Raw genomic sequence first — 27,867 nt, 5'->3', positions numbered from 1 at the left:
GGTTCCCGCATCGCACCAGTGTGAACCTAGTTATACTGTTTTTTTACATACTCCCCGATACTGTGTACCTTTGCAGTGCGATTTGAGCCCATACAAAATGAATAGGCTCAAATCACACTGCAAAGAATCGCATGCTTTTGAACAGGAATTCACTGTGATTAGTGCCTGAATTGCATGCAGTTTCCCGCACTGCTCCTGGTTAATCCAGGCTGACAAGCGGTGCAGGAAAACCGCATGTGATTCAGACAGGAATTGTACTGCATTCCTGTTCAAATGGCATGTGATTCCTTGCAGTGTGATTTCAGCCCATTAATCTTGTATGGGCTCAAATTGCAATGCAAAAGGTATTGGTTTCAGATACTGGAGCATTTGCACTAGTTCTTGTGAAAAAAGCTCAGTATCTGCACCGATACTGGTATTATTATTGTTATAATTTTATTAATTAGTATTATTTTATTTTATTGTATTTTTTTGTAATAGGTGGAGTTAGCCTTTAAATTTCCAGTAACGTTGAGGTTAACAGACATAGAAGTAAACAAGAGTTTGCTGCCCCCTGGAGTCAGAGTCCAGCTATGAGCAGATTACACAGACTGGACTGACTGGGAGCCTATTGGTATGTGCTAAGGGGAGGAACACGCTGCACTGACACATGACAGCCCATAAAGGAAAACACAACTTTATATACACATACAGATCTTAACATGGTGTCAGAAGGACACAGCACACTGATAAGTAACAGGAGTTGCATACAGCATCATCGGATTTTACACCAACACTGACTGTTGGGGATTGACCTGTATAATAATACTCAGTTTAGGAAGGAGACCCACACAGCACACACATTGGGTAAAGTCATATAAACTTTGATTTTCTTCTTCCATCCTGCAGAAGGACTGATCAGCAAGAAATGAAGGTTATACTGAATGTTCCCTGTCTGTCTCTATTAAGGAGGGTGGCTCTGGGGTCAGCGAATCCTCGTCTGATGACAGGTAACACTGATATCCTCTACAGCCTGATAATTGGTGGTATTTGTGCTCTCTCTGTATGATCCTTGCAGACTCTGCCTTCATTATTTACTGTGTGCCCACTTTCCAATCCTGACTCGCTCTCTTTTACTCTTTCACTCAGTGAGAAGGATTTCTGCAAGCCCGTTCCAGCTGCTGCCACACACCGATCGAAATAGAATCTCGCTGTCAGCCTTCTGCGGTACAAAGGAATCTAATTTCTGCCATAGGTAAGCAAGAGAGATAGCATTATACATAGCTCCCAACTGTCCCTGATTTCCAGGGCCAGTCCCTCGTTCAGAAAAAAAGTCCCTCTGTCCCTCTTTCCTCCTCATTTGTCCCTCATCTTGGTAAGATCTATATAGTTTATAAAATTATATAAAATGCACTTATTTATCAAAAAGTGTTTCATAGTGCTAAACCTTTCATCCAAATTCAAAATGGCTGTATTTATAAATTCTAAAAGCCAATATAAAGGAATAGTAGTGGTGAAAAAAGCAAAAAAAAATATTTTTTGTACAATTCTCCTTTAAGGGGACATGGCAGGGGGTGTGTCCTATAACTACATACTTTTGCTAATAGGTGTCCCCCATTCCCAGCTCATGGAGTAGGGAGGTATTCATATAGGCTTGTCCGTAAGTCTTACATATGTATTATATAGATCTGGAGAAAAAGGAAATTGGAGATATTTGTCTAAGCAGTTAATTTTTTTTCCATGCCTAGTCTACAATGAAACTAAAATGTGAGGGCTTAAGTTTGATTGCTATATACTTTCACTAAACTGCTGTTAATAGTTGCAGGTTTATCTAAAATTAGAACTCCACCTTTCTAAAAAAAAAAAAGTTAGCATTTTTTTAATTTGAACCTGCAAAGCATTGCAATACTGATCAGCAGGGATCCACTCAGGAGGGTTCAGACATGAAAAGAATAACAAATGTTCCTGTGCTTGAGAGGTTCCTGTGCGGATGATTAAAAACATGTGTCTCCACTGATACAGCCACCACAAAGGCTGTACTGCAACTCACAACTAAGGATGAGCTCCGGCGTGTTCGCACAGCCCACTTGCAGAGCCCGCCAGGAAGTCGGCACTGCGCTAATCACAGGCAGTGAGACATTTCCCGATCTCTGCAGCCGCGCATCGGGACAATGTCTTACTGCCTGTGATTAGCGCAGCGCCATGCCGACTTCCTGGCGGGCTCTGCACGTGGGCTTTGAGAACACGCCCGAGCCCATCCTTACTCACAACAGGTCGGTGAAACCCAAAGGGACTCTAGAATGAAAGAAAACAGAGGGCGCACCAGTCTAGCGCATTACCTTTGCGGCAAATTAATGTTTAAAATGTGTACAGTATACTCACAATTAAAAGGCTTATATCAAGCAAAACATAAAATCCACCATGTGCTCCATTCAGCAAGGTCGGCTAATGGCATTGGTCGTGGAATAAAAGTCCAAACAGAGCTGACATGTTTGAATTGTGAGTATAATGTACACATTTTAAACATTAAATTGTCGCAAAGGTAATGCACTAGGCTGTGCGCCCTCTGTTTTTTTTTCATTCTAGGGTTCAGACGGTCTGAACCCACCTTGGCTATCCCACCAGCAATACGTCAAAGCAGACAGCCAATCAAAGGCATTCAAGAGAAAAAGAAACCTTGTGGTGCTGCATCCCCTGAATTTAGTGTCCACTGGAACAGGTGCCATAGCCTATGCCAGGCTATACGTTGTGCATACCGTAGACAAACGAAAAAGAAACTAGGAAATCCGGCACCGACTTGACTGATGATAAAATAGTTCAAGCTTTAATCCATCAAGATATAAAAGGATTCATCATATAAAAGAATTGCTGTATTTCAGCCCCAACCTTTAGAGCCTTATGCCACGTACACACGAGCGGACTTTACGGCAGACTTTGCTCGGCGGACTTTACGACATACTTTCTGAATGAACGGACTTGCCTACACACAATCCACCAAAGTCCGTCGAATTCGTACGTGATGACGTACGACCGGACTAAAACAAGGAAGTTCATAGCCAGTAGCTGCCCTAGCATGGCTTTTTGTCCGTCGAACTAGCATACAGACGAGCGGACTTTTCGACCAGACTCGATTTCGACGGATTCATTTAAAACATGTTTCAAATCTAAGTCCGTCCAACTTTTGAGAAAACAAAGTCAGCTGGAGCCCACACACGATCGAATTGTCCGACCAAATCCCGTCCGCCGGGCAAAGTCTGCCGTAAAGTCCGCTCGTGTGTACGCGGCATAAGTCGTAATAAAATCTTTATTATAACTAAGGCGCTAAGTTTGGGACAGAAATGTGTCAGTTCTTTTATATGATGGATATTTTTATGTCTTGATGAATATTGAATAAAGCTTTGAACATTTTTATCAGTCAAGTCGATGCCGGATTGCCTAGTCCAATCAAAGGCATTCCCTGCCCGCAGTTGCACATATACATGCCTCTTGTAGTCACACAGCAGCAGGGCATGCCTCCAACACCTATGACTGGCTGTCCGTTTTGACAGCTTCCTTGTATCTGAACACATAAATAAAAAAATTAAAATAAAAACAATACGTGATAAGCAAAAGACATCAATATCGCAAAACCTATAAGTGTCAACAATCAAAAAATATTCAATCTTTAAATGCTAAAAGCAATAATAAGTGCCATTCGCCTGTGAGGAAAATAAATAAAAGAATAAATAAATGAATAAATAAATATACAAGTAAACAAACGTGCACCATGCACAAAGTAGAAAATCCAGGTGTTGGTTGTATAATAGAGTGTTCAAATCTCAAATCAAACCAGTTCATAAGAAGCAACTATAAAGTGCAAAAATATAGTGTCCATAAAGATTGGTATTCCTCATGCTCTTCCTATATGGTGTACATATTAAAGCATGCTTCAGTGCTCTCCTGTGATCCCCAATCGTGTATGCGCTCACCTCTAAGCGTGTGACATAGTAATTAAACAGTGTCTAAACACGCATTGGAACCACTCCTGGGCTCATATAAGGTATACTGGTACTGATCTCCACCTCGCTCAGATAACATCAATGGTGACATGTGTAAGAAAAAAGAATCAGAAGCTGTGAAGACCTGTCATTGTTGCCATTCTAGGTGTGCTTCTGTTTAATCCAGTAACCAGTGGCAAGAGAGCAGATCCAATAAAACATAACGCTTAACCTCATGGTGCCACTCTTGTCCAGTTTACTGCAAAACCAGAGGCAACAGCCAGCAGCTCTGAGATCAGCAAAGGCTAATGATCTTTCCTCTCTTCACCTGTACAACCATGTGCAGGCAACCACACCTCAGCAGCTCTGAGATCAGCAAAGGCTAATGATCTTTCCTCTCTTCACCTGTACAACCATGTGCAGGCAACCACACCTCAGCAGCTCTGAGATCAGCAAAGGCTAATGATCTTTCCTCTCTTCACCTGTACTACCATGTGCAGGCAACCACACCTCCGGAGAGGTGTGGTTGCCTGCACATGGTAGTACAGGTGAAGAGAGGAAAGATCATTAGCCTTTGCTGATCTCAGAGCTGCTGGCTGTTGCCTCTGGTTTTGCAGTAAACTGGACAAGAGTGGCACCATGAGGTTAAGCGTTATGTTTTATTGGATATGCTCTCTTGCCACTGGTTACTGGATTAAACAGAAGCACACCTAGAATGGCAACAATGACAGGTCTTCACAGCTTCTGTTTCTTTTTTCTTACACATGTCACCATTGATGTTATCTGAGCGAGGTGGAGATCAGTACCAGTATACCTTATATGAGCCCAGGAGTGGTTCCAATGCGTGTTTAGACACTGTTTAATTACTGTGTCACACGCTTAGAGGTGAGCGCATACACGATTGGGGATCACAGGAAAGCACTGAAGCATGCTTTAATATGTACACCATATAGGAAGAGCATGAGGAATACCAATCTTTATGGACACTATATTTTTGCACTTTATAGTTGCTTCTTATGAACTGGTTTGATTTGAGATTTGGACACTCTATTATACAACCAACACCTGGATTTTCTACTTTGTGCATGGTACACGTTTGTTTACTTGTATATTTATTTATTCATTTATTTATTCTTTTATTTATTTTCCTCACAGGCGAATGGCACTTATTATTTATTTATTTTTTGATTGTTGACACTTATAGGTTTTGCGATATTGATGTCTTTTGCTTATCACGTATTGTTTTTATTTTTTTATTTATGTATTTTTATATATTTTTTATTACTTAGCGCAGACACAATTATTTATCTATCTTGGTTATGCACACAATATGAAACGTGGTTAGTGTTTGCAGCTTATCTGTAAATTGGAACTTATTCTAGAGGCATTAATCCATCTGTGGTTCACAAGATTTTTGTGTAATTTTGTGTCTGAACACGCCAGAGTTTATGATCAATAGATTGTGGGTTCAATGCACTGGCTCCTGCAGACCCTTTGTCCAGTGCAGGTTCATACAGAGCTTCAGTTGCAGAGCTAGAGGAAGTATCAGCAGACTACAAGTGTGGTGATGGCACTGCACTTGTGCTATATTGCAAACTACAGTCCCTCTGCTGCAGTAGTTTTTTCATTCACAACTTTCTGTGAATTAATAATGCAGGCAGAGCTACACACAGATACTCATAATTCAAATTTGAAAGTAGCTGGCAGGGAGAAGAATCCCCAGAATTTGTAAGTGTGTTGGGCAGTTTGTGGGTGCAAGGCTATGACTATACTATATTTCATGTTATATCCTAAATATGGATATTACTTGAAGCGTGATCTGAAAGGTGGAGTTAGCTTTCAATAATGGTAAAATTATTTTTATACAGAAATCTAATTTAGTGGTTGTACCTGAAGTCTCTTCTGATGACATTACCCCATAAGGGGTTGCATCAGACGACCATATGACCTGTGCCCAGGTACCATTTCATGCTAAATACAGCACATGTATGTTTGCCTAGTTTTTAACACTGGGGGCATAGGTCTGGTAATTTGTTTTTTTTTTAAAAAAACCCAAAATAAAAATATTTTGTCAATATTAATCTCATATTAGCCCCATCATGATACCAGTCAGAAAAATGCACTTGCACCTATGGTATGGTGTGTTTTTGACCAAGAGAACATTTAGCCCCAGAGGGCCTGGGCTCACTCTTTTACTGGGCTTTTGAGATAATGATTGTCTCAAAGCTAGGCCTCACGTCCTGTCCGACCTGCTCACGAGCTGACTGTCGGCCGGTTTCTATTGAACCGGCCGATGTTGCCCGACATTTGGCCTGTGTGTACTAAGCTTTAGTCTTCCAGCAGATCGGACTTTAGATTTTCGTCAGTGCCAAAAAAAAAAAGAGCGACTAAGCATGTGCAGAGCAAGGTAAGACAGTGTATTACTGGGTATGAAACAGTGTAGGCACTTACTTTTAGGCTAGGTTCACACTGCAGCATGCTCCGGCTCACAGCAGGAGTCTGGTGCGTTTCCATCCACCGCTTCAGGTCCGATTCCAGCCTGAATATTTGGCTGAATTTGGACCGGAAATGGACCAAAAGATGCACAGGACTCCTGTGCAATTCGCACCGTAGCCGCTCCAGGGGTGTATGAACCGACTCCATAGAGAGCCAGTCACAATCTCCTGCTATGTATTTTATGTGATAGACCAACACAAAGTGGTACATAATTGTGAAGTGGAAGGAAAATGGTAAATGGTTTTCAATTTTTTTTACAAATAAATAGCTGAACCACCTTTTGCTGCAATTACAGCTGCAAGTCTTTTTGGGGATGTCTCTACCAGCTTTGCACATCTAGAGAGTGACATTTTTGCCCATTCTCCTTTGCAAAATAGCTCAAGTTCTGTCAGATTGGATAGAGAGCGCCTGCGAACAGCAATTTTCAAGTCTTGCCACAGATTCTCAATTGGATTTAGGTCTGGACTTTGACTTAGCCATTCTAACACATGAATATGCTTTGATCTAAACCTTTCCATTTAAAGCTCTGGCTGTGTGTCGTTGTCTGCCCCAGCCTCAAGTCTTTTGCAGACTCTAACAAGTTTTCTTTTAAGATTGCCCTGTATTTGGCTCCATCCATCTTCCCATCAACTCTGACCAGCTTCCCTGTTACAGCTGAAGAAAAGCATCCCCATAACATGATGCTGTGTTGTTTTTTTCAAAATTTTTTTTTTTTTTTCAATGGATCAAAAACATTAAAAAACATTGGTGAGTGATGTTTTAGAGCATTTTTGAGCGTTTATCAGCGTTAGAGCGTTTTTACAGCTGAAAAACGTCTCTCAGAACCCACTGGTCCTGGGTTTTTTTTACAGCTTAAAAACGCCTATGCCATTTGCAGCTCAAAAATGCCTAGGTGGGCATGAAGCCATAGACTAAAATAGACAGGCCTTTTTAAGCTGCAAAAAATGCTCAAAAAAGCGGCTGTAAAACTGTCCGTGTGCATGAGGCCTAAAAGTTCAATTTTTGTATCATCTGACCAGAGCATCTTCTTCCACATGTTTGCTGTGTCCCCGAACATGGCTTCTCACAAACTGCAAATGGGACTTCTTATGGCTTTCTTTCAACAATGGCTTTCTTCTTGCCACAACAAAAGGTCTTTGTGGAGTGCAGAACCAATAGTTGTCCTGTGGACAGATTCTCCCATCTGAGCTTTGGATCTCTGCAGCTCCTCCAGAGTTACCATGGGCCTCATGGCTGCTTCTCTGAGTAATGCTCTTGTTGTTCGGCCTGTCAGTTTAGGTGGACGGCCATGTCTTGGTAGGTTTGCAGTTTTGCCATACGCTTTTTATTTTCGGATGATGGATTTAGTGCTCTGTGAGATGTTCAAAGCTTGGGATATTTTTTTTATAAGCTAACTCTCCTTTAAACTTCTTCACAACTTTATCCCTGACATGTCTGGTGTGTTCCTTTGGTTTTTATGATGCTGTTTGTTCACTAAGGTTCTCTAATAAACCTCTGAGGGCTTCACAGAACAGCTGTATTTATACTAAGATTAAATTACACACAGTTGGACTCTATTTGCTAATTAGGTGATTTCTGAAGGCAATTGGTTCTACTAGATTTTAGTTAGGGGTATCAGAGTAAAGGAGGCTGAATACAAATGCACGCCACACTTTTCACATATTTATTTGTAAAAAATCTTGAAAAACATTTATTTTCCTTCCACTTCACAATTATGTGCCACTTTGTGTTGGTCTATCACATAAAATCCCAATAAAATACATTTATGTTTTTGGTTGTAACATGACAAAATGTGGAAAATGTCAAGCGGTATGATCAGTTTTACAAGGAGGCACTGTTTGCGATGCGCACTTGCAGGGCCTTGTTTACCCACCTGGGGATATACAGGTGTTCCATGTAGGTAGTCCCATTGATGCCAATTGGGACACAGCCACTGTGTCCCAATATGACATCCATGCGGGTCCACAAGCTCACACTGACTACATTCAGGGACACACATCTTCGTGCACCTGCACCCATACGGATGTCATATTGGGACACGGCTGTGTCTGTGCAGCCATTGTGTACAGGACACCTGTACACCCCTATGCGGGTAAACACGGCCCTGCACAGGTGTACGGTATAGTATGCACTGTGTGAATGAGGCCATACCTTTTAACATAGATGAACATTTTGTTTTTTAAATGAATCAAAAGCAGAGGTTGATGTATTAATGTCTCTCAAAAAATTCCCTGTTTTAGCCAAAAAATAGTACAAAATATGAGGTCAATCTACCATGTACCATAGGATGCAAAAGTGATCACATCTACCTTAATGCTATTTTCTCTCTTGGCACAGGTGGATACAAGCTTACAATAGCATCTTTCTCCACAGAAGAGGATACAGCAAAAACGAGAAGCTTTTGCTCACTGATGTGGCAGACAGGATAAAGCAGGGTGTATACAAGCGTATTGTAGTGATGGTGGGTGCTGGTATCAGTACTGACAGTGGGATTCCAGATTTCAGGTGATTACGCCTGACACTAACCCACAGTCGTATATCTCTTTGCTTTTATGACATCCTCATCGAATGCTTTGCTTTGTACTTGAGACACAGAAGTATGATCGCTTTAACCTGTCTTAGAATTTGTAATTGAGTTCACCAAAGCACTGGAAAGTTGGCACACCTGAATGCTCACCTATAAGTTGTTCTGAGTTCATTGCCCAGGTAATGGAAGTAAAGAGAAGAGGTTTATGGGAAATCTCTGCTTACTCAGACATTACTAGACCCAGGATGTGTCTCTCTATGGACCAGACTTAACCTGTGTGGTGGGGGAAGGATAGTCACACTGTCAGGAGGAAAGGGGTATTTTGGATAGCTGAAAACCTAATGGCCATTTAATCACTCCATGGGCCTGCAGATAGTCTTGTATATTCTTATATAGGTAAAGTATCTGCCTCACTGTAACAGTATAGTAGGAACAAGTCAAACGTGGGATAACACAAATGACACGGACTACTTAAATCGCATCTAAACCTGAGAACAAAAATGTAATACCAGGCAGTTTGCCATTCCTTAGGTTGGCCATAGATGAATCGAAATTCAGTCAGTTTAGCAGAAACTAGACAAATTTCAATCGGTGTGTGGCCATGCATGTTCACCAGAAGTAGATTGTTCAACTTTTGTCGAATGGACTTGTTGGAATTTTTTTCTCAATCAGCCAGCTGCAGCCACTGAGCAGCGTATTCTGATAGCGGAGAGTCCCTCTGTCAGAATACAATGTCCCAGCAGGGAGGATTGCTTTATCCACCTTGTTTGTGTGGATGGAGGAAACGGTTTGTTTAATCTGTTCAGACCATCTATGGCCAGCTGTAGATGTAGTGGCTGCATTAGTTCTATTTTTTTCCCCTTTATTTTGACCTGCCGATCTTATTAGTCACATACTTCTATCCTATGGTAACAACACTCACTCACCACACATCGTCTAGTGTTGACACCCTAGAATGCCTGTTCCTAATTTGAAAAACAGAACACCTCACTCTCTTCCCATCTCCAGGGGGGAGGTGTTCTGCAGTATTCAGAAGTAGCCTGGTTGGGGCTGATAAGACTGCGTTTGTAGTGCAGCAGAGGCTCTGGATTGTCATCTCAGGATTTAATAAGCTCACTGGATTTCTGTAAGGGTCAACCATTTTTATTTGTACTTCTTGAACAGATATAACAAAACCCTTTCAAATGTATTTTTAACAGGCAAGTTGGAGCAGTTCTTGTTAGGATTTACATATACTGTAAATGAAAACTTTACAATAATAATGTTTAAAATGTGCTCATTGAAAATACAGTATACTTTCGCTTTAATATTTTATTACACGGAAGATGAATTTTTTAAAAAACAGCCAAAGCGCTGAGGTCAGTTGGCAGCACAGAGAGAATGGCCAAAAGGGCATGTCGCTGAAAAGTGGCCCTACCCAACTCTCGTTGTTGTCATTCATTAAAGAGGAAGTAAACTCTGATGGGTTTTACTTCCTCTTTATTCCTCTGCAAAGTAAAAGCATAATGGGCTAGTATGCGATGTTGCACTTACCTGCAAACAAAGCCTGCAATGTCCATGCTGGTGGAAGCACCCATCTTCACCCCTCTTCCATGGGGCCGCAGACTCTGGCTCTGTGACTGGCCAGAGTCGCATTACGTCACGGCATGGGCCCTATAGAAACGACACGATTGTGCCTTTCTAAAGTGCGCATGCGCCCATGAATTTGGCGCAAGCGTATATGGTGAATATCTCCTAAACCGTGCAAGTTTAGGAGATATTTCCAGTACCTACAGGTAAGCCTTATTATAGGCTTACCAGTAAGGAAAGTTGTCTGTAAGGGTTTACAACCACTTTAAGAACACGGGGGAGTGTAAGGTGGAATTCTGTTCAGGTGAAGCTAGAGCCAGAAATATTGTGTTGACCAATATTTACTTGACAGCCATTTTCCCCACTGTATCTTTTAACAGCTGCCTTTTTCTCCAGGTCTCCAACCAGCGGCCTCTACAGTAAACTGCAGGAATATAATCTACCATACCCTGAAGCTATATTTGATTTAAGCTACTTCTTGCATGAGCCTCATGCCTTCTTGCGCCTTTCTAAGGAACTGCTACCTGGACGACACTTTCCCAATCCAGCACATTATTTTCTGCGGCTTCTAAATGACAAAGGGTTATTGTTACGCCTCTACACACAAAACATAGATGGACTGGAAAGAGGTAACTGTGCAGGAAAAGTCTAGGACATCAATAATATGAGGTTATTTTCCACACTGGTCAATGAGAAGGTTGTTTAATAGGAAATTACAATAGTTTTCTGTTTAAGAGCAATAAAGAAATGTATAGGCTACGAGGATGGGCAAGGTAGCAGAATAATAGTTACCTTATTACAATACAATTTCATTAAATTAATACATATGTGTTAATGGGAAACTGCATTTGTATATAGATTAGGTGTATAAAGACTAGTCAAGGTAGATGTTTGGGTTGAACTAGACCACAGCCATCCAACTGGTGGCCCATGGGGCCTTCTTCTTCCGTCTCCCCCCCAAATACAGCTTAAGCAGGATTCCGGGGAATGTGGAGCGCTGAAACAATCTCTGTGTTTCAGCCCTTACTATCTGGAGTAGTTATGTCCTGCCCATCAATCCTGATGATATCGGTGAGAAAGAAAGCAGCGCAGTAGCATGTATTCAGGTAAGTAAAAACTGAGCACTGATGAAGAAAGAGGGTTTGTTATTACTACCTCTGAGAACAATGGGGATTGGGGGGTATGTTTGTTGCTGCCACTGACACCAGTAAAGCAGGTTGTGGTTATTATTACTATCTCTGTTCTGAGATAAATTGCACTTCCCAGAAACTGTTTCACAGCTTTCTGTGGCAAAGTGTTGCTTCCATACAGACTGGTATAAGTGTGGGATATAGGGAAAGTATGCAGGTGAGTGGAGGGGCCTTCGAGGACAGGCCTTCCTACAATGAGGTTATCCCTGTTATCTGCATGACCTTTCCTGGTTTTCCTATGATACATGTGACCATTGGCTGTAATTTGGAATTAGAAATTGTGAAAAAAAAGTGGTTAATTTAGATGTGGGCCTTCATTCAACTTGTGGATACAAATATGACTCGAGTCCTTTTTAGCAGGAAACCATTGAACTAGAATTTTGGCAGCTGAAATCCGATTGGATGGTGTGGATAACACTTGCACATTATATTTCTCTAGCTTTTGAACATGAGGTCCAATATGTATTATCAAGTGCATATTAATAAATGCATTCATTAGATTTACAAAAAAAAAAGAAAAAAAATTGTATAAAGAAAATACTTAGGTTTAACAACAAAAATATTTAAGTCTTATATTTTTTTAAATTTCAGTGGCTGGGATTCCAACAGAAAAATTGGTGGAAGCTCATGGCTCTTTTTCTTCAGCCACGTGTACCATGTGCCTGAAAGAATACCCGGGCAAGGCCTTTCGTGTAAGTGATTGATGGTTGACTGTAGCGTCAACAGTGTCTGTGTAGCAAAATCTACCATACCATTTAGTACGATCTTCTATCCTATAGATATATTAAAAAAAGGTTGTAAGAAAGCCCAAAGAAGGCTTGAGCACAGCATTTGCTTTATCTCCAGACATACTTGCTTACTCTGTAATAAATTTCTAGCCCTTCCCTGATTTGCTGCACCCCTCAGTTTAAAACATTCTTAGGAGGTACACTACAAGATATGTATCGGCTTCTCGCAGGCTGCATGTGTAAAATATCCAACATGCTGGATATATGCTTGTTAGGGTGGATTGCAGGATGTTATGGCCAAGGTAGCCAGTGTGGATTTAATGGCATTCTGTTGAGCTAGGTAGTCTATGTTCACAAGACCTGAAATGTGACGTCATGTGTTCCATCAAACTGCAGTCTCATAAATTGTAACAGCAAAAATTTAAAGTGTGGCGCTATTTGTTCTGTGTATAAGATATAAAGAACTAAACGTTTGAATAGCATCAAAACATTACAATAAAAACAAAAAAGAAGAATGCCACGTGAGCACATGTGACAGTGACTAGTGAGCAAAAATAGTAGTAGTACATATATGTGTTCAATTCAAAAAAACATCAAAGACGATATCATATATAAAGTCCATGACACACAAAAAAAATAAATAAAAGTCTGTGATAATAGTGAAATGATGAACAGGTGTTTTCTTGTACGTGCAGAAAATTTGATTAGACCCGGTAGTCTAGTAGAAAGATGGACCATGGAAGACCAGAGGTGCACGGAAGTTTGAAAACGGTGCCAGGACCATCACCAGAAACTGTGGAGGCTTACCAGAAGTAGTGGCCTGAAATAGCATATGCTATACAGGTCAAAAAGGCTTGATGACCAACAGGTCTAGATATGTTATCTGGTTAGATGTCATCACCCCACAGAACGAGGGGGGGGGGGAATGGTCAACACAACTTCCTCATTCGTAGATGTACCACCATAGGCCCAGCGAGAGATTCGTGTTGCGTGTGAGGGATAAAAACACTCACATAGTGTGATAACGTATAAACTTGGATTTATTTAAAAATAGCAATAAAAAACAGACTCACATTTTTCGAAGATAAGAATAGCATATAAATCGTGTAGTGGTAGTCGTGAGGGGTAGTCGTTGGGTGGACCCCTCACGACTACCGCTACACGATTTATATGCTATTCTTATCTTCGAAAAATGTGAGTCTGTTTTTTATTGCTATTTTTAAATAAATCCAAGTTTATACGTTATCACACTATGTGAGTGTTTTTATCCCTCACACGCAACACGAATCTCTCGCTGGGCCTATGGTGGTACATCTAAGAATGAGGAAGTTGTGTTGACCATTTACCCCCCCCCCCCCCTCGTTCTGTGGGGTGATGACATCTAACCAGATAACATATCTAGACCTGTTGGTCATCAAGCCTTTTTGACCTGTATAGCATATGCTATTTCAGGCCACTACTTCTGGTAAGCCTCCACAGTTTCTGGTGATGGTCCTGGCACCGTTTTCAAACTTCCGTGCACCTCTGGTCTTCCATGGTCCATCTTTCTACTAGACTACCGGGTCTAATCAAATTTTCTGCACGTACAAGAAAACACCTGTTCATCATTTCACTATTATCACAGACTTTTATTTATTTTTTTTGTGTGTCATGGACTTTATATATGATATCGTCTTTGATGTTTTTTTGAATTGAACACATATATGTACTACTACTATTTTTGCTCACTAGTCACTGTCACATGTGCTCACGTGGCATTCTTCTTTTTTGTTTTTATTGTAATGTTTTGATGCTATTCAAACGTTTAGTTCTTTATATCTTATACAAAGAACAAATAGCGCCACACTTTAAATTTTTGCTGTTACTTTTGATCCTGAGTCTACGGGTGTGTTGGCTGCTTTTTTAGTTTACTTTTAGCGCAGCGCTGTACTTAACCCTTTTAATATAGTTTCATAAATTGTGCATGGAACCCCATAACCTAGGAGAATAAAATTGCTAAAAAAGACCATAAGGTCCTAAGTAAGCTTAATAGAGTGTGCATGCATGGAACATTTAACGTCTAACATTGTGACAAATGAAGGCACAGGAAATAATAAACTTTGTAAAATCGTATAAAAAGCAGAACTAAACTGTATCTGAGCACCACAAACCAAACACTATTTAATTTATTTTTAATATTTAAAGCAAATTCACTCATTCATTAATGTCTCCATCCTTTATTTTTCTGAAAAATCACAGAAAAACACCCCTTATAATTTCCGACTGTGGTCATCTTGAGTAAGGGCAGATGACTTATGTAGCAAGTACATCCTAGAATCCATCTGCCCTTAGCTCAGACTCCTGGGATGTATGACATCATTTGCCTAGGCATGGGAAGCAGGAAGTAACTGAGGAAATGTAAAAAAAAAACTGTTTAAAACAAGTAAATATGATATATTTCCCCTTCAATTTACTAATGCTTGCAGCATAAGGATTCAAAATAGGCAATGTTGATTCAGAGAGTGACACTCCACTTTAACCACTTGCTTACTGGGCACCTAAACCCCCCCTCCTGCCCAGACCAATTTTCAGCTTTCAGCGCTGTCGCACTTTGAATGACAATTGCGCGGTCATACACACTGTACCCAAATGAAATTTTTATCATTTTTTTCCCACAAATAGGGCTTTCTTTTGGTGGTCACCTCTGCGGTTTTTATTTTTTGTTAAAAAAATTTTAAAAAGACTGAATTAAAAAAAATAAAAAATATATATATATATATATATATATATATATATATATATATATATATATAATTATATTTTGTTATAAAATTTAGCAAACAGGTAATTTTTCTTCTTCATTTATGTACGCTGATGAGGCTGCACTGATGGGCACCGATGGGCTGCAGGTGACACTGAGAGGTGGCATTGATAGGTGACATTGGTGGGCACTGAGAAGTGGCACTGATGGGTGGCAGTGATGGGCACTGATCGGCACTGGTAATTTACACTGAAAGGCAGCACTGCTAGGTGGCACTGATTGGCACCACTGGTGGGCATTGATAGGTGGCACTGGCAGGGGGTACTGATTGGCGCAGAGAAGGATGTGCCTCCTTCCTCTTTGGGACCGATGTCCCTTGAACATAAGCCGGTGATCGGCTTCTTTTTCTCCTCACGCTGTTAGTGTGAGGAGAAAAAAAAACGATTACCGAGCTTTTGTTTACACACGTGATCAGCTGTCATTGGCTGACAGCTGATCACGTGGTAAGGGGCCGGGACTGGCCCCTTACTCGGATCGGGGATCACCTGAGTCTCGGTGACTTGGTGGTCACAGGCGCGCGGGAAGTGCGCAAAGGGGATGACGTCCTATGACGGCCTCCCAGAAATTTAGGTCTGCACTGTAGCCATCATTCGGCTATAGCGCGGACGTCAAGTGGTTAATTAGTCAATTTTTAAAATCTGAATGGCTTTTTAAGGCATGTTGTCTAGTGGTCATGTTTACATTTTTCTTGATACAGTTGAGGTCAGTCTACAGCATACATTCCTTCTACAGGTAACGCAAGGCACAAGAAAAATGTAAACATTCTCAAATGGGCAAAGAGTAAGATTTAAGACCATATGGAAGCATGCTATAATAAAATAAGCAATGAATAGAAATGCAAAGTTAATTATTTTGAAGATCTGGCTTAGAATATCATATTTTTCAGGAAAGTATATAGTTACCCTTTAACTATTTGACACCTCGTCATGTGTACTATGTGCAGGGGCGTAACTAGAAATAGCAGGGCCTCATAGCAAAATGTTGTATGGGCCCCCCCTGCAAACAGCCCCCCCCCCCCCCCACAGCTGCCCTAGTGTCAATGCAGCGTGACCTGTGCGCCATACAGCGTGACCTGTGCGCCATACAGCGTGACCTGTGCCCCATACAGCGTGACCTGTGCCCCATACAGCGTGACCTGTGCCCCATACAGCGTGACCTGTGCCCAATGCAACGTTACCTGTGCCCAATGCAGTGTGACCTGTGCCCAATACAGAGTTGCCTGTGCCCAATACAGCCTGGTCTGCCTGTGCCCCATACAGCCTCACCTGTGCAGAGGAAGAGGCAAGCCACCCGGATCAGCAGAGAGCGGGATTGCCCGCTGTAATAGCTTTAATTTGAATTTCCCGTCTTCCCGGGGCTCATCGTCACATAGCCCCACCTCTTCGCCTGACGCCTTTGATGACGTCACACGTCCCGCATTGGATTGGCGTTCTGTCTATCAAAGGTGCTGGGCCAAGAGGTGGAGCTATGTGACGTGAGCCCCGGGAACACTGGAAGTTCTAATGAAAGCTATTACATCGGGCAATTCAGCTCTCTGCTGATCCGGGTGGCTTGCCTCTTCCTGTGCACAGGTGAGGCTATATGTGGCACAGGCAACGCTGTATTGGGCACAGGTCACAGCTTGCCTCTTCCTCTCCTCTCTCGTCCCCTGGCTGGGAGACTGTGCCGGCGGTGCTCTCATCCTCACTGGGCCCCACTTGGCTGCGGGCCCCATAGCGCCCGCATGGGTCGCTATGGTGGTAGTTACGCCCCTGACTATGTGTCATGACTGTAACCTCTGTTACACTTTAGACTGCCTGTGATGTATACCATGCAACACAGCTGCATCCTGCTAAGTACCCATTGATCTATGAAATAGGTTATAGCAATCAATGTGTTTAAAATATGCTCAAGCTTAACAGCAGTTGTGAACTTTGAAGTTTACACAGTGGCCTTTGTGCTACCAGTACAAATAATCAGGGCAGCTATACAACCACCGGACCCAGTCTACAAAGTGAAATCAAAATCCCCCCTGAACCCAATTTCGTCTCCAGCACAAAGGTCTCTTTAGATCTCTGATGTCTATACTCTACAGAGAACCTGTTATCATTTGTGTATACGGGCTTATCCCAGCCCCGTGGTAGCAATAATATAATTAAATAGTAAAACAAATCAAAGTTGAATCAAGTTACAAGTTATTAAAAAAATATAAAAATCACATACAAACACACAATGCACGTTCACACTCATAACTCGGAGGTATACAAATTAACACTTTTATACTATTAGAAAAAAAATCCCTGCACACCTTGGAGGTTTAAGAATAATGTTAAGGGGATTATATTTGTATACTGTGAAGTGCATAAAAGTAGAACTAAAGGCAAAACTTTTTTTTTTTAAAGAATAAGGGAGGTTATCACTCCTGTCAAGTTTTTTTTTTTTTTTTTTTTTTGCCATCTGTCCCATTGGGGAGATTTCACTTCCTGTCCCATAACCAAACAGGAAGTGAGAGTAAGCCCTCCAAAATGAGGGAATCCCTGGTTGTCACCAAGGTCCTCAGAACTTTTGTCCCCATTGGAAGATTTTCCCCATTTCTGTTCTAGGGACAGTGCAAAATCTGGATTTTCTATTTACTTAGGGCGGCACAGTGGTGTAGTGGGTAGCACTCTCACCTAGCAGTAAGAAGGGTCGCTGGTTCGAATCCCGACCACGACACTACCTGCCTGGAGTTTGCATGTTCTCCCTGTGTCTGCGTGGGTTTCCTCCGGGTACTCCGGTTTCCTCCCACACTCCAAAGACATGCTGGTAGGTTAATTGGATCCTGTCTAAATTGTCCCTAGTATGTATGAATGTGAGTTAGGGAACTTAGATTGTAAGCTCCTTGAGGGTAGGGACTGATATGAATGTACAATGTATATGTAAAGTGCTGCGTAAATTGACGGCGCTATATAAGTACCTGAAATAAATAAATTTACTTCCACTTTCAGTGATCATGGTAAACATAACAAATAGAGAGAGTGAATCTCCCTAACTGGGGCACAGACAGCAATAAACCCTGACAGGTGTTCTAACTGCTCTCCACTCTATCCAAAACTAAAAAGATTTGCCTTAAAGAGGAAGTAAACCCTGATGGGTTTTACTTCCTCTTTTTCCCCTGCAAAGTAAAAGCATAATAGGCTAGTATGCATCGCATACTAGCCCATTATGTTGCAATTACCTGCAAACAAAGCCCACTATGTCCCCGCTGGTGGTCACGTCCATCTTCACCCCTCTTCCTTCCGAGGCCGTGGACTCCGGCTCTGTGACTGGCCCGGAGTCACGCGGGAGCTGATGGTCATGGCACGGGCCCTTTAGAAACAGCACGATCGTGCCCTTTCTTCAGTGCACATACGCCGATGACGTAGGCGCAAGAGTATATAGTAAATATCTCCTAAACCGTGCAGGTTTAGGAGATATTTCCAGTACCTACAGGTAAGCCTTATTATAGGCTTACCTGTAGGGAAAAGTGGTGTGTAAGAGTTTACAACCACTTTAATAACACTTGAAGTCATACATTTATATGTATTTGTTATTTATTATCTTGGTGCCATTTTATCTTCAGTAAATTTAGCAGGGATTTGATGTATACTGATAAAGATAGTTATACATTTTTATTTATTTAGAATATTGTTTGATAAACATTTTGCAGCCATCATGGGATGTACAAAATCAACAGGAAATCTTCTATTCTGTAGAACGAATGTGCAGATTATAAAAAGTGGTCTGGGCACCTGTAAATTGAAAAACAGGGCCCAGCAGTGAAAGAGTTAAGAGTAGCTGTGTTGTCCATTCAGTAACAGGTTCAGCGGATAGTATGACCCTCCAATGCTTGTACTTACCTTCCTTACGTTCCCCGAAGCTCAGAAGAGATAATTAAACCATGTTTCTGTTTCCTGTCTTATATTACAGGATTCTGTGCTGGAGTCTCAAGTCCCTCGCTGTTCAGCATGTGGTGGTCTCATCAAGCCTGACATTGTATTTTTTGGAGAACAGCTTCCCGCTCGTTTCTTCTTGCATCTCACCGATTTCCCCACGGCAGACCTTCTAATAGTCATGGGCACCTCTCTAGAGGTCAGACTGCTGATAACAGGAAACAGGAAAGGTTCTCAGGACCTTATATTATAGTTATTTTGCATAGCACTATAAGCCCACCATCACACAGCTAAGAAAAGAATATACATTGACCCCATATGAAATATTGATGGATGCCAGCCTAAGTAAGCCAACAACAAACTGCAGTGGGCTTCCATTTCTTTATATTGACGTTGATTTATTAAAGAAGTTGAGCATGTTTACTTTGCAAAGTGAAGGAGGTGAAGCCATGCTAACTTTATTCATCCAATCATTTGTGAGCAAAAATCCTGTTTTTTGAAAATTTTCTTTAACACGATTGTGTATTCATTCAAAGTAAATTTTCACTTAGCTTCAATTCAATCACCAAGCTATGTGAAAATTAATTTTGCAAAGTGAACACGCTCTACTCCTTTAGTAAAACAGTCCCACTGTGTTGATGAAACAAGACCCTTTGCTTGGTTAGCATTTTCCTCATGTAGAAATATACAGTATCTCACAAAAGTGAGTACACCCATCTAATTTTTGTAAATATTTTATTATATCTGTTCATGTGACAACACTGAAGAAATGACACTTTGCTACAATGTAAAGTAGTGAGTGTACAGCTTGTATAACAGTATAAATTTGCTGTCCCCTCAAAATAACTAAACACACAGCCATTAATGTCTAAACCGCTGGCAACAAAAGTACACCCCTAAGTGAAAATGTCCAAATTGGGCCCAAAGTGTCAATATTTTGTGTGGCCACCATTATTTTCCAGCACTGCCTTAACCTCTTTTGGGCATGGAGTTCACCAGAGCTTCACAGGTTGCCACTGGAGTCCTTTTCCATGCCTCCATAACGACATCACGGAGCTGGTGGATGTTAGAGACCTTGCACTCCTCCACCTTCCGTTTGAGGATGCCCCACAGATGCTCAGTAGGGTTTAAGTATGGAGACAAGCTTGGCCAGTTTATCACTTTTACCCTCAGCTTCTTTAGCAAGGCAGTGGTCATTTGGAGGTGTGTTTGGGGTCGTTACCTTGTTGGAATACTGCCCTGCAGCCCAGTCTCCGAGGGGAGGGGATCATGCTCTGCTTCAGTATGTCACAGTACATGTTGGCATTCATGGTTCCCTCAATGAATTGTAGCTCCCCAGTGCTGGCAGCACTCATGCAGCCCCAGACCATGACACTCCCACCACCATACTTGACTGTAGGCAAGACAAACTTGACTTTGTACTCCTCATCTGGTTGTCGCCACACACGCTTGACACCATCTGAACCAAATACGTTTATCTTGGTCTCATCAGACCACAGGACATGGTTCCAGTAATCCATGTCCTTAGTCTGCTTGTCTTCAACAAACTGTTTGCGGGCTTTCTTTATCAACTTTAGAAGAGGTTTCCTTCTGGGGGGACAGCCATGCAGGGACGATCCTGTACGGGGTGCACGGGGTGCAGTGCACCCAGGCGCCACAGAGGTGGGGGCGCTGAAGCGCCAGAGTGCTCCCCTCCCTCCTCCTCCTCCTTCTCTTCCTTGTTCGTAGGCGGCTCTCTCTGCTGGTTGCCGCCTCGAGCTGCTGAGTGCCGAAGCCCGTCCCCCCTCCCTCCTCCTGTCAGAGGAGGAGAGCAAAATGAGATCGCAGCGGCTGTCTCTGCCACGCCGTGACGTCACTGGGGGGGGGGGCATCCCGTGCCCAAGCCCAACGTGTTCCAGTTCTCCTCCTTCGACCTCCTGTGTCTCGATCCTGCCTGCTGCCCAAGCCTGACACGCTCCACCCGGGCGGCGCGGCTGCACACTGTTCTCTCCTCTCCAGCTGCCGCCCAGGTGTTTTAAATTAACCTAATGGGGGGGATGTTTGTGCTGGGGGGGTCTATACTAATGTAGGGGGAGGGGTTTCTCCTGGGGGGTCTATAGTAATGTAGGGGGGGTGGTTTGTCCTGGGGGGGTCTATACTAATGTAGGGGGGGTGGTTTGTTCTGGGGGTCTATACTAATGTAGGGGGGGTGGTTTGTTCTGGGGGGTCTATACTAATGTACGGGGGTGGTTTCGTCCTGGGGGGTCTATACTAATGTAGGGGGGTGGTTTGTCCTGGAGGGGTCTGTACTAATGAAGGGGGGGTGGTTTGTCCTGGAGGGGTCTGTACTAATGAAGGGGGGGTGGTATGTCCTGGGGGGGTCTGTACTAATGTAGGGGAGGTAGTTTGGCCGGAGGGGTCTGTACTAATGGAGGGGAGTGGTTTGTCGGGGGGTCTGTACTAATAGAGGGGGGTGGTTTGTTCTGGGGGGGGTCTGTACTAATAGAGGGGGGTGGTTTGTCCGGGGGGTCTGTACTAATGGAGGGGGGTTTGTCCTAGGGGTCTGTACTAATAGAGGGGGGTGGTTTGTTCTGGGGGGGGTCTGTACTAATAGAGGGGGGTGGTTTGTCCGGGGGGTCTGTACTAATGGAGGGGGGTTTGTCCTAGGGGTCTGTACTAATAGAGGGGGGGTGGTTTGTTCTGGGGGGTCTGTATTAATGGAGGGGGGGTGGTTTGTTCTGGGGGGTCTGTATTAATGGAGGGGGGTGGTTTGTTCTGGGGGGGTCTGTACTAATAGAAGGGGGTGGTTTGTTCTGGGGGGGTCTGTACTAATGGAGGAGGGGTGGTTTGTTCTGAGGGGTCTGTACTAATGTAGGGGGGGGTTTATCCTGGGGGGGTCTATACTAATGTAGGGGGGTGGTTTGTCCTGGGGGTCTGTACTAATGGAGGGGGGGGGTGGTTTGTCCTGGGGGGTCTGTACTAATGTAGGGGAGGTAGTTTGGCCGGGGGTGTCTGTACTAATGGAGGGGTGTGGTTTGTCGGGGGGGTCTGTACTAATAGAGGGTGGTTTGTTCTGGGGGGGGTCTGTACTAATAGAGGGGGTGGTTTGTCCGGGGGGTCTGTACTAATGGAGGAGGGTTTGTCCTAGGGGTCTGTACTAATAGAGGGGGGGTGGTTTGTTCTGGGGGGTCTGTACTAATGGAGGGGGGGTGGTTTGTTCTGGGGGGTCTGTACTAATTGAGGGGGGTGGCTTGTTCTGGGGGTCTGTACTAATGGAAGAGGGGTGGTGCTGTACTAATGGAGGGGGGTGGTTTGTCCTGAGGGGGGTCTATACTGATGGGAGGTCTGTACTAGTGAGCGGCGCACTATGTTTCTTCCCCCACCTTCATATTAGCCAGGGAAGAAAAAAAAAGGAGCAAAGAAGAGGATTGTGGGACATGTAGTCCCGAGGACTGGCAGCCCCACTGTAACACGGAAACTGCAGCCCACACAGCATGCTCAGCTGAATGGGAGAGAGAGAGAGCCAGGAGCTGGGGAAAGCTTTCAGGGAAGTACACCCAGGACTCCAGAGGGAGAGGACAGTGCTGAGGGAACACCATCAAAGAGAGAACCCCGCTGCCCTGCGCTACCAGAGGGAAAGCCACACAGAGAAAGGAATGGAGTCATTGCAAGAATACAGATCTGGGCTCTACCCAATGGAGTCGCCACGGGCAATTCAGAGTGAGCAGACTCCTGATCAGAGGAACCGTTGTTGCTGTATCGCTGGGTCAGGTGAGAGGGCCGATCTACTAATGTTCATAAGAACTGCAGTCTCTGACCATCTCTTGTATTATGTCTGCAGTCTCTGACCATCTCTTGTACTATGTCTGCAGTCTCTGACCATCTCTTGTACTATGTCTGCAGTCTCTGACCATCTCTTGTACTATGTCTGCAGTCTCTGATCATCTCTTGTATTATGTCTGCAGTCTCTGACCACCTCTTGTATTATGTCTGCAGTCTCTGACCATCTTCTGTATTATGTCTGCAGTCTCTGACCATCTCTTGTAACATGTCTGCAGTCTCTGACCATCTCCTGTACTATGCCTGGGGGCTCTTTCTAACAGATTCTCTAACAGAAGCCCTCTCTGTGTGCATCAGAGAGACTCCCCTCCAGGTCTCATTAGTGTAAGCTCTTCCTGCATTTGCTTTATTGTTAAGAGATCATGGGAGGATCCTAGGGTAACGAAGACTTCTTAGGGGAGCACCTCTGTGTTTGAGTCATTGCCATAGAAACATTTGTAAAGGGGAGGAGTTGATAAGATGACCACGCCCACGTGGGGGCGCCAGAAATATTTTTGCACCCAGGCGTCTGTGACCCTAGGATCGGCCCTGCAGCCATGCAGACCAATTTGATGCAGTGTGTGGCGTATGGTCTGAGCACTGACAGGCTGACCCCCCCACACCTTCAACCTCTGCAGCAATGCTGGCAGCACTCATCCGTCTATTTCCAAAATACAACCTCTGGATATGACGCTGAGCATGTGCACTTAACTTCTTTGATCGACCATGGCGAGGCCTGTTCTGAGTGGAACCTGTCCTGTTAAACCGCTGTATGGTCTTGGCAACCGTGCTGTAGCTGTTTCAGGGTCTTGGCAATCTTCTTATAGCCTATGCCATGTTTATGTAGAGCGACAATTCTTTTTTTCAGATCCTCAGAGAGTTCTTTACCATGAGGTGTCATGTTAAACTTCCAGTGACCAGTAGGAGAGAGTGAGAGTGATAACACTAAATTTAACACACCTGCTCCCCATTCACACCTGAGACCTTGTAACATTAACATGACACCAGGGGGGAAAATGGCTAATTGGGCCCAATTTGGACAGTTTCACTTAGGGGTGCACTCACTTTTGTGCCAGAGGTTTAGAGATTAATGGCTGTGTGTTGAGTTATTTCAAGGGGACAGCAAATTGACATTGTTATACAAGCTGTACAATCGCTACTTTACATTATAGCAGTGTCATTCAGGGCCGGTTCACACAGGGGCGACTTGTCAGGCGACCTAGTCGCCTGACAAGTCGCCTCCCGTTCTGTGCTACGGAACCGTTCTAATAGGAGCGCCGCAAGTCGCTCCGACTTAGAAAAAGGTTCCTGTACTACTTTGGGGGCGACTTGCATAGACTTCTATACAGAAGTCGTCTTGCAAGTCGCCCCGGCAGTCGTGTGCAGGTCGCCTTGGTGAGGCGACCTGCAAGTCGTGCCGCGTCTAGTGTGAACCGGCACTCAGTGTTGTCACATGAAAAGATAATAAAATATTTACAAAAATGTGAGGGGTGTACTCACTTTTGTGAGATAATGTACATACAAATACAAACCATCACTTACAAATACACCGAACCATCACATGCAAATACACTGACCCATCACATGCAAATACATCGGTCCATCACATACAAATGCAACGACTCATCGTATACAAAAATAATATCCAAAAGCTGTGCTCTGAATTTTCTGGAGAGATGTCTTTTTTTTCCCCAAGTACATGTTCTCTACTAATTATGATAGTCCATGGTTTTCAAGCTTGCCCAAATGTTTCTACAGAAATGTAATCCATGCCCCCTATATCCAAAGACAGACATTTTTAGATCTATTCCCACCTCTACCATTGGCTGTTTAATAAAGGACCTTTGTTTGGTGTTTGTGCTATACTGCCAGTAGTCTTGTTTTAATAACTCCTCATCCTATATACTCGACAAGAAAAGCTTTACAGGAAACTACAGCAATAGTTAATATACAATGTAAAACTATATGTCTGGTTTACAGGTGGAACCATTTGCCAGTTTGGTGTATGCAGTCAGTCGTTCTACACCACGAGTTCTTATAAATCGAGATAATGTGGGACCATTTTTGGACACTTCAGATGGACTCAATGTAGTGGAGCTTGGAGAAGTCACCAGTGGAGTGAAGCATTTTGTACAACTGCTGGGCTGGGAGCGTGAACTTGGCAAGCTAGAGGAAAGTGGCAAGGTAATGTAAAAAAAAAAAAATTAAAGTGACACATAACAATATCCTTATTTTCCAAAAATAATCACATACGCTGCTCTATGCATCCCTTAGTCCATCTCGGGAGTAAGCAAGGTAGGCTGGCTATGTTCCCACATACAGTGGGACCATGGTTTATGAGCATAACCACCCTCTAACAGCAGCCAAATAATAATTTGGAGGAGGCTGGGAGCAATAAAACACAACATATGTCATCATCACACTAATGATCTTCAAAAAAGGGTCTTTATTTGATGATCACATCAAAGCTAAAACAGCGACTTTTCAGGGCCACACAGGACCCCTTCATCAGACATTGGAGATCCTTGGTGTACTGGGTGTTTCTGGTTTCCAGCCAGTGGTCGCTACGCATCCACTTACCTGACGGCCATTTCCAGGAATGTGTGCGTTGGGAATATTTATTTGGACTTAAAAGCAATAGAAGGTACTTTGAGTTAGGAATACATACCTAAATATAATTTTTTTTAAACCAGAATTTAAAGTCACTTTAAATCAACTAACCAGATAGACAAATATACTGATACATTCCTCTTGTTTCAGAACATAGAAGATCATCAAGCATGAACGGTTTGTAGTGAAAACCTAAGTACGGTGTAATTCAGGAATGACGGGTGAAGAAATGTTACTGTATAATAGTAATAACTAACAATAAGTATGTGTGTAATAAAAATTATAAATGGAGCTACTATGAACCTGTGAGAAGTGCTTTAGCTAATGGTAATAATTGAAAGAAGTAATACTGTCAATGTGACTACTTACTGTACTCTTTACCTCAGCAACTGTGTTTTTAAATAAAAATAAATTCAAAATGTATTAATATATTGGTAGCAGTGTATTGCTGTATTTACTCTCACAACATTAGTGGTAACTAACTAATTATGCCCCGGTGAAAGTAGCAGTCACATTGGTGATTCACTATATTCATAAAAAGTACATTCACCTGCACGTTCACTCCTTCAAGAAACATTCACCAACATCTATTCCTCTTGAAACACGGCGGAGGTTACCAGGACACAGGTGTGAAGGCGATGATAGTTTTAGCGGCGCTTTACCGCTGAGATATTGGAGCTTTTCGGCCGCTAGCTAGGTGTTTTTAACCCCCGCTAGCAGCCGAGGAAAGGGTTAAAAGCGCCCGAAAAGCGCCGCTGCCGAAGTGTTTTGCAGGCACTTCGGCAGCGCTCCCCATTGATTTCAATGGCAGGGGCAGTTTAGGAGCGTTGTATACAGCGATCCCGCACCGCCCCAAATATGCTGCTTGCAGGACCATTTTCCCGTCCTGCAAGCGCACCGCCCGAGTGTGAAAGCACTCGGGCTTTCACACTGGGAAGGCATGAGAGGTGCTTTTCAGACACTATTTTTAGAGCTAAAATGCCTGAAAAGTGCCCCAGTGTGAAAGGGGTCTTAATGCTGTGTATGCACATGTCCAAGCTGCCGGATGGGGCAGTGATGTGAATTATTATATACAGTTATCCCTACAAATATGAAAGCTGAAGTTTAATCTGCTTATTTTACTCCCTCTTCATTAACACGCTCATTATATTTTAAATTACTAAACTAAACTTAAATTCAATTCCTTTTTTATAGTTTGGATTTAAATATCTGTCAGGCTTTTATTGCTCTCTGTGGCCCCCGGTTTGCAGATTTACCCTCTTTATTTGTCTTCTTTACCATTATCAAGTGAAAGTAAATCACAAATTTTGGGTTGTCATCAGAACAGGAAAAGAGTGGAAATCTTTCAATGAGGATGTGAGTTCTGGTGACAGCCAGAGATTTCCCTTCGGAGAATTTTCCTCTTACTTCCTGTTGTCTCTATGGGACAGGACGTGTCCCATAACCACAACAGGTGACACATGACCACAGACCAAAATAGAAAAAAATTATATTTTTTTACCTCACATAGACTACTGTATGGGGCATGCATGGAGTACATTTTGAAGTATACTGTAGGAGAGTGTGTGGGGCATACATGGTGCGTGGAATGGCGTATAGGAGAGTGCATGAGGGATGCATGGCGTGTGCTATGGGGTATAGGAGAGTGGATGGAGTGCGCTATGGAGAATAGGAGAGTGTATGGGGCATGCATGGAGTGTGCTATGGAGTATAGGAGAGTGTATGAGGGATTCCTGGATTGTGCTGTGGAGTATAGGAGAGTGTATGAGGGATTCCTGGAGTGTGCTGTGGGGAATAGGAGAGTGCATTGGGCATGTATGGAGTGTGCTATGGGGTATAGGAGAGTGTATGGGGCATGCATGGAGTGCAATATGGGGTATAGAGGAGGTGATTGGGATATAGGAGAGTGTATGAGGGACACATGGTGTGTGCTATGGAGTATAAAAGTGTATGGGGCATGCATGGAGTGTGCTGTGGGGTATAGGAGACTGTATGGGGCATGCATTGAGTGTGCTATGGAGTATAGGAAAGTGTATGAGGGATGCATGGAGTGCAATGTGGGGAATAGGGGAGTGTACGAGGGATTCATGGAGTGTGCTATGGGGTATAGGTGCATGCATGGGTCATGTATGGAGTGTGCTATGGAGTATAAAGAGTGTATGGGAATACATGGAGTGTGCTTTGGAGTATAAGAGAGTGTATGAGGCATCCATGGAGTGTGCTATGGAATATAGGAGAGTGTATGCTAAGGAGTATAGGAGAGTGTATGGGGACACATGGAGTATAGGAGAGTGTATGAGGAA

General features: G+C 43.1%; 1 protein-coding gene across 3 annotated transcripts; it reads left to right on the top strand.

The window, feature by feature from the left end:
* Positions 1-594: 594 nt before the first annotated feature.
* Positions 595-25,993, top strand: SIRT3 (sirtuin 3). 3 transcript variants are annotated; one of them, XM_073604673.1, is made up of 9 exons: positions 595-613; positions 889-989; positions 1,129-1,234; positions 8,790-8,957; positions 10,945-11,177; positions 12,330-12,430; positions 19,194-19,355; positions 24,935-25,138; positions 25,715-25,993. In XM_073604673.1, the coding sequence occupies exons 2-9, from the start codon at positions 908-910 to the stop codon at positions 25,736-25,738; spliced, it is 1,080 nt and encodes a 359-aa protein (XP_073460774.1). In that variant the 5' UTR covers positions 595-613; positions 889-907; the 3' UTR covers positions 25,739-25,993. The 3 variants fall into 3 exon arrangements, with proteins under 3 accessions (XP_073460774.1, XP_073460777.1, XP_073460776.1); XM_073604675.1 differs by lacking the exon at positions 595-613 and adding an exon at positions 638-846 and having other exon boundaries at positions 949-989; XM_073604676.1 differs by lacking the exons at positions 595-613; positions 25,715-25,993 and having other exon boundaries at positions 629-989; positions 19,194-19,386.
* The last annotated feature ends 1,874 nt before the right edge of the window (positions 25,994-27,867 follow it).

This window comes from Aquarana catesbeiana, linkage group LG11 (genome assembly GCF_042186555.1).
Source record: "Aquarana catesbeiana isolate 2022-GZ linkage group LG11, ASM4218655v1, whole genome shotgun sequence".
In the NCBI taxonomy this organism is placed as follows: Eukaryota; Metazoa; Chordata; class Amphibia; order Anura; family Ranidae; genus Aquarana; species Aquarana catesbeiana.
This window is presented reverse-complemented; position numbering and strand designations above follow the sequence as displayed.